Source organism: Sander vitreus, chromosome 7, assembly GCF_031162955.1.
Source record: "Sander vitreus isolate 19-12246 chromosome 7, sanVit1, whole genome shotgun sequence".
NCBI classification, from domain to species: Eukaryota; Metazoa; Chordata; class Actinopteri; order Perciformes; family Percidae; genus Sander; species Sander vitreus.
This window is the reverse complement of record NC_135861.1, coordinates 33,036,815-33,044,314: the sequence shown is the minus strand read 5'-3', so window position 1 is coordinate 33,044,314 and position 7,500 is coordinate 33,036,815. Positions and strand designations below refer to the sequence as shown.

At 44.1% G+C, this 7,500-nt stretch overlaps 1 protein-coding gene across 1 annotated transcript in view; it reads right to left on the bottom strand.

Moving 5' to 3' along the window:
- Positions 1-7,500, bottom strand: part of lama5 (laminin, alpha 5) — a 119,327-nt gene that overhangs the window by 22,106 nt on the left and 89,721 nt on the right. Inside the window, exons 42-52 of the mRNA XM_078255965.1 lie at positions 7,012-7,125; positions 6,779-6,909; positions 6,194-6,274; positions 4,277-4,491; positions 4,036-4,136; positions 2,969-3,152; positions 2,269-2,409; positions 1,893-2,044; positions 1,274-1,384; positions 957-1,068; positions 1-143 (exon numbers count right to left, since the gene is read on the bottom strand). The exon at positions 1-143 is cut by the window's left edge and continues 22 nt beyond it. Coding sequence (XP_078112091.1) covers positions 1-143; positions 957-1,068; positions 1,274-1,384; positions 1,893-2,044; positions 2,269-2,409; positions 2,969-3,152; positions 4,036-4,136; positions 4,277-4,491; positions 6,194-6,274; positions 6,779-6,909; positions 7,012-7,125 — 1,485 coding nt within the window. The remainder of the gene's footprint in view (positions 144-956; positions 1,069-1,273; positions 1,385-1,892; positions 2,045-2,268; positions 2,410-2,968; positions 3,153-4,035; positions 4,137-4,276; positions 4,492-6,193; positions 6,275-6,778; positions 6,910-7,011; positions 7,126-7,500) is intronic.

The window sequence follows — 7,500 nt, the reverse complement described above, 5'->3', positions numbered from 1 at the left end:
TCTGTCAGCCACTTTCTTCTGTCCCACGAAGCTCCGGTACCTCATCTCCCTCAGCATGGCCTGCACCTCCCTCATTTTCCTCTCCCTGTCGTCCTGCCCTGCCTCCGTGTCGTTCAGCGAGGAGCGGTTCGCCAACATCATGTCTGTAGAAAGCACGTCACAACGCAATATGTAATAACAACGTATTATGTACTTAAATGTCAAAATGTAATAAATATTCACTTCATTGTGTAATAACACCCACATTATGTATTAAAGGTGCAGTAAGCAATTCTGGTAAAGACTGTTATTTAAACTGAACTGCCAAACAAATACGAAAATGTAATATGGTGCATTATGTAATAACCAACCAAAATGGATGTCATGTTTATTTCATGAAATTCTAGCGTGAATTATGGTGGCTCAAAATTTGTTTTAAAAATATACACTATTTGTTCAGTAGATTAGTATTAGCTTTCATTGGTCAATACACATTACTAAATGTATTACATAATGCGTTTTTATTACAACATGCGGCAGATTATGACATAATGCGGCTGTGATTACATAATGAAGTATAAATGTATTACATCTGGATGTTTTATTACATAATGCGTTGCTACAACGCGTCACAAACAAACAATCAATCAACTGTCTGCCACAGTAAACAGTCCTCTCTCTCAGGTTTCTGTCTCAGCATCTCATAGTATTGGAAGTTTGTCCTCGCTACTGTTGCACTAATTCTTGCTTTTGGGGGGGATTTTTGGGTCTCTGTAAATTATAGAGTGTGGTCTAGACCTACTCTATCTGTAAAGTGTCCTGAGATAACTTCTGTTATGATATGACACTATAAACAAAATTGAATTGAATTATTGGTGATGCAGCAGCCGATCATTGACTTAAATCAACAGTCTGCATTACATTGTATAATTCTGTTGTGAACTGATTGGTAATGGAGTCATTGTCTTCTGTCTTACGGTTTAAATCCACGGTCATGTTCTTGATGGAGGACAGCAGGTCCTCGGCCCTCTGGTGTGTGTTAGTGGTACTGTCCTGCAGGTCACCGACCCTGCCGCTCATCACTGTCGCCTAGAAACACCACCACAACAACAACAACAACAACAACATAACACACTCAGTTCTACGTGGAAAGACATTTACAAATACGCTCGTTTCATGCTGTCGAAGGACGAAAACGTTTCTGATGAAAGACGGAGTATTACAGAAGTGTTTAAATAAAGACTGGGTGTGTGTGAGTGTGTGTGGTCGTCGTCATCTTCATCAGTGACCACACCTTGCCCTGCAGTTCATCAATGTCATCATTGATGTTCATGATCTCAGCCTCCAGCATGTCGGCCCGACTCCTGCTGTCATCCAGCGTACTGTTGTAGTTCTCTATGGCACGCTAGAACCATGGGAAAATGAGTTTATTATAAAAAAGTATACATGACACCAACAGTACAGCAGTCTTACAGGCTTGAGCCACATTGTGTGTGTGTGTGTGTGTGTGTGTGTGTCTGTGTGTGCATGCGTGCATGCATGCGTCAGTGTGTGAGAGTGAGTGTGTGTATGTATGTGTGTGTACGTGTATGTGTACACATACACATGTGTACACATAAATCCCCCCCAGTGTGTGTGTGTGTGTGTGTGTAGGTGTGTGCGTGCGTATGTGTGCGTGCATGTGTGAGTGTGTGCATGTGTGTATGTTTGTACGTGTGTGTGCGTGCGTGTGTATGTGTGAGTGTGTGCGTGTGTGTCTGCGTGTACGTGTGTGTGCAAGTGTGTGTACGTGTGAGTGTGTGTGCGTGTATTTGCGCGCATGTGTACACGGGAGTGTAGGTGCGTGCTTGCGTGTGTGTGTGTGTGTGTGTGTGTGTGTGTGTGTGCGTGTGTGTGTGTGTGTGTGCACTCACAGTGATCTCCTCCACAGACTTGTTGAGACTGTGCAGCTGAGCCCAGGCCATGGAGCTGGCGTTGAGACTGCTCAGCTGACCAACTACTGAGCTGAAGTTGGCATTTATTTTGTCCAGATCCTCCAACAGGACGATGACACAGCTGTCACACCCTGCAACAAAACACACACACACACACACACACACACACACACACACACACTTAATTCCACGTAAGGGTTAGATGAGATATAACACTCTCTAAGAAATGATTTTTTCAGTTTTCTGGTATTTTCTCTCTCCTTTAAGCACATTTTAAACGTATCATATAACTACATTCAACACATACATTTATCAGTTGCTGTCATCCCGTATATGTGAGTGTGTATTTTCTTACGTTCACAGTGCATGCCATTCTGCAGCTGTACAGGTACGCTGTATTTCTGTGAGCAGGTGTCGCACTGTTTTCCTGTCATCCCGTCAGGACAGCGGCACTCTCCCGTGCGCGGGTCACAGCGCCCTCCTCTGCAGCCGCACTCTGGAGAGAAGAAGGCGTGGAACAGAACCGCCGGGGTCCATTTCATAAGAACCATTTTTGCATCCGCAGTGTGATTTGATAACAGCAGCAACCGCAAGTCAACGGTGAAGGCTACGATCGGATATGGCGACTATGACTCCTCCTGCTGCAACAACTAATATTATTGGTTCTGCTGGTTCTTACGGCTACTATTAATATGACTGCTGCTGCTGCTGCTATTGCTGCTTATGCCACTGTTTCTTACTACTGCTACCTTTACAGCGTCTTATTTTGTTCATTAAAATATCGATATTTGGCGCAGGCGTTATCAATTCTCGTATCGCACGAAGAAGGACAACCATATATTACCGTGTGGATATTTTGTCCCACCCCTACCGGTTGCATCTGGAATTTGTGTTCAGGCTGCAAAGATGCCGTACAAAAACTGTGGTCTAGACATCTTAACTAAGTGCTTTGACTAACTGAATGAAAAGATAAGGAGGGGTTGTGATAAGCTGTAATTGTAATTGCAATAATCAATAAAAAAAGTATACACAAGTATAGTCATGCATGCACTCACTCTTGCATCCGTTGGGTCCGTAGTCCCAGTGTCCAGGAGCGCACTGTCTGCAGCTGGGCCCGTTGACCCCGGGCTGACAGGCACACTGACCACTCCGCGGGTCGCACGGCTTGACCAGAGCTGCAGAGGCGTTGCAGTCGCACTGGCGACAGCCGGAGCATGAGTCAAAGCCAAACCGGGTGTCCTGGGATGGAAAACAGATTCAGGCAGATTGTCATAGAGGAGTCGCTCCACGAAAAGACAACAGGTTCTGTCCACAGACAGGAGACGTTTGAGCCATGCATATTACAGCTGAGTTCTTCCTGAGATCACAAGGCATGTTACAGTAATATCCATCACACATCCCTTTGTAGTGTTAAAAGAAACTGCCCCCCCTGACGCTGTCTCCTGACCATTTGTATGGAAAACATAACCCTTTGATGCTATGGCAGTTTGATCTCCTGCCTCTCTAATGTAATAAACTACAATCTAAAATATGTATTTCTCACAAGAGGCATGAGGTGAAGCTGGTAAAGTTACTCCCTTTTCCATCCCACTTCTTTCGGAACAAAAAACCTCATCGTTGTGATCTTTGACGCAATATTGCAAGTGTTATCATCAGCCTTGTTGTAAATGAAATGGGCGCGAATTGTATTTTCAAATTCATAATTCTCAATAAAGATATATAGGTTGTAACCCCTTTGCCAACCACTTCAGGTTTACATCCATGTCTGTCCAGACTCATTATACAGTATATGCAGTAAAGACTGTGACGCAATTTAATACAAATGTATTGAAGCTGCATCCACATGACGCAAGCCTTCCGTGATTGCGTTACAACCCCCCCACCCTGCCTCCACAAAGTTGCTAGTAGCCAAGGAGGACACAGAGGATTAAAAAAACATGATGGACTCTTCAGAAGAGGTCATTATCTTCACCCGATCTTCTGCGCGGGAAAGTCACCGGACGCCACAATCTTCTGAACATAGTCACACTGAGAAATCCAGAGAGAGCTGTGTGGAGCTGAGAGTCTTAATGGACTTTGTAGCAACTCATTTGGCAATAGCTTGAACGTAACGGACTCTTACATCACAGCGGTTGCAGAGTGCTCCGGTGACTCCCGCCTTGCAGCGACACTGTCCGGTGTGAGGGTCACATGACTCTGTGCCACACGGAGAGCAGTTACATTCTGCGTTAAAGAAAAGAAAGAACAAACTCAACTTAACTTCTGATTCCTTCACTCAATTGAAGCTTTCACGCAATCAATCGGATGAACACATGACTGCATCTCATGAACTGTGGCTGTACTGAGGTCGAGGCTGAACTCACTGGTGCAGTTTTTGGCGGTGATGGCGTCCCCGTAGTAACCGGGAGCGCAGATGTCACAGTGAGGCCCAGCCGTGTCGTGCATGCAGCCGAGACACTCGCCGGTCAGCGGGTGGCAGTCGGTGAACAGCATGTTGGGGTCCGTGTTGCCGTGGCAATGGCACAGCTGGCACCTGCTGCCAAGCACCATGGGATTGCCATAGTAACCGGGGGCACACCTGTTAAGAGGGAGATATTTAATGACACGTATCTGTAGTGACATATTGAGCCAAAATGATAAACTGAGTCCTCATGTTATCCAATAAGAATCCACTACATTGCCATTGTAGTTACTACTTAAAGGGAGACACTACAGGCAAAAACATCATTTTTTAATGTTGAGGTTTAGGGCTATTTTGCTTCCTTAAAGGTTAAAGGAAAGAGACTTCAGATACAGTATTAGAGGACCACTGAGGTCTATATAAAAGAGACTTCAGATACAGTATTAGGGGACCACTAAGGTCTATATAAAAGAGACTTCAGATACAGTATTAGGGGACCACTAAGGCCTATATAAAAGAGACTTCAGATACAGTATTAGGGGACCACTAAGGTCTATATAAAAGAGACTTCAGATACAGTATTAGGGGGACCACTAAGGCCTATATAAAAGAGACTTCAGATACAGTATTAGGGGACCACTAAGGCCTATATAAAAGAGACTTCAGATACAGTATTAGGGGGACCACTAAGGCCTATATAAAAGAGACTTCAGATACAGTATTAGGGGACCACTAAGGTCTATATAAAAGAGACTTCAGATACAGTATTAGGGGGACCACTAAGGCCTATATAAAAGAGACTTCAGATACAGTATTAGGGGACCACTAAGGTCTATATAAAAGAGACTTCAGATACAGTATTAGGGGACCACTGAGGCCTATATAAAAGAGACTTCAGATACAGTATTAGGGGACCACTGAGGCCTATATAAAAGAGACTTCAGATACAGTATTAGGGGACCACTAAGGTCTATATAAAAGAGACTTCAGATACAGTATTAGGGGACCACTAAGGCCTATATAAAAGAGACTTCAGATACAGTATTAGGGGACCACTGAGGCCTATATAAAAGAGACTTCAGATACAGTATTAGGGGACCACTGAGGTCTATATAAAAGAGACTTCAGATACAGTATTAGGGGACCACTAAGGCCTATATAAAAGAGACTTCAGATACAGTATTAGAGGACCACTGAGGTCTATATAAAAGAGACTTCAGATACAGTATTAGGGGACCACTAAGGTCTATATAAAAGAGACTTCAGATACAGTATTAGGGGACCACTAAGGCCTATATAAAAGAGACTTCAGATACAGTATTAGGGGACCACTAAGGCCTATATAAAATAGACTTCAGATACAGTATTAGGGGACCACTAAGGCCTATATAAAAGAGACTTCAGATACAGTATTAGGGGACCACTAAGGTCTATATAAAAGAGACTTCAGATACAGTATTAGGGGACCACTGAGGTCTATATAAAAGCATCCAAAAAGCAGCATGTCATAGGACCTTTAACATGTCTTCTTTCAGACCGGTGGAAAGAAAACATCCAAAATACACAATTAGGTGTTTATGAGTTCTACACTTTGTCTATGTATGTCTGTAAATGTATCCTACATTTACCAAAAAGTTAGCATTTGCATATTTAAACATAAGAATTTCAGAAAACTCAACTGGGGAGGTTTCATGCTGATATCTTTTGGTTAAATGTTGACCCTGTTCACCTGTAGTGTCTTCAAAATGTCAGAATTTTACATCCGTATCTTTAAAGGTTTAGTTCTCAGACTCTGAGCCAGAGGTCTCCACCTGTAATGTGGTAAAAAGAACGTATGAAACTGCGTAGGTTTTGTCACTGTGTTCAGGAGCAGCATTACCTTTCACAGTGTGGTCCAGCGTAGCCCGGCATGCACAGACACTGCATCCTGTCGACTTTCTGCACACAGCCCTCTGCAAAGCTGCACACCAGTTAAAACAGGATTACGGCCCAGTGGGCTCAGTGGTTAGCACTTGTGCGTCACAGAAAGTAGGCACTGCAGATTCCATCCACGTTTAGGGCCTTTCTGTGGGGAGCTGGCTATGTTCTCCCTGTGTTTGCGTGGGTTTCCTCTGGTGGCTCGGGTTTTCTCCCACCATAAAGACATGCATGCTGGGTAACTAGGACTACAGTTGAAAATTAGTCATCTGGCTAACACTGGCACATTTACAGAATCGTTGATTAATTGCCTGAAACGTCCGTTGTGTGGCAATAAACTTGAAATCAATCAATCAATCAAATTTGAATGCTGTCCAAGTAGCTTTGTTCATGATTTTTCATGTTTAGGATCCAGCACCTTCAACGCCTTCAACGCTATCTACGTGAGTTGAGCTTGTCCAGTCCTACTTTTTTTATTCCTAATAAAATAAATAAATCCTGAATTACATGAGAAAAGCAATAAGAAAAGAGAGTGAAATGTACTGACTTGTTGGACGGGACCCTCAGTGGGCAGGGACAACTGGAGCACGCCACCGCCTGTCCGTCAAGGCTGTTGTTGCCAAGGAAACCACCCAGGCAACTCTCGCAGTGGTCGCCGGCAGTGTTGTGCTGGCAGTTCTGACGGACGGAGAGAACAAACAGCGACGCGTGATGACTAACTTATCACTGAAGGGGAGAGATATCACGAAGGACAGAGAGGTTTGTGCGCCAAATTCTCACCAAACAGATTCCAGATCCATCCAGACAGCGGTCCGAGTGTCCATTACAGTTGCAGGGAACACACTTCCCCAGAAACAGGCCGATGGTGTCTCTGTAGTAACCCGGAGCACATTTCTAAAGAGAGGAAGAGAGAAAACATTAAAGTCACACCTCCCCAACTATTCATACTGCTTCAGCTGCTTCCCCCATGTTCAATTCTTACCTACGGATTCAAACTTTACGTTTTGAACATGTTCAAATCAGCCGATTGAGATTTCTTACTTGGACCAACCCTAGTCTCGCATTGCCAGACCTTCCTCCGCTCTGGTTTATTGGCATTTCTTTAAACCAATCACAATCGTCTTGGGCGGGGCTAAGCTCCGGACGGAGCCACGGTGCCTCTGCTAAATAGTCTCAGGAAGGAACTTGTTTTGGTGGAACGTGTGGACGTTCAAAAGTAGTTTTAAAGCAGTTAGACACCGGGCCGATAATCAGCCGTTGGACAGTCTG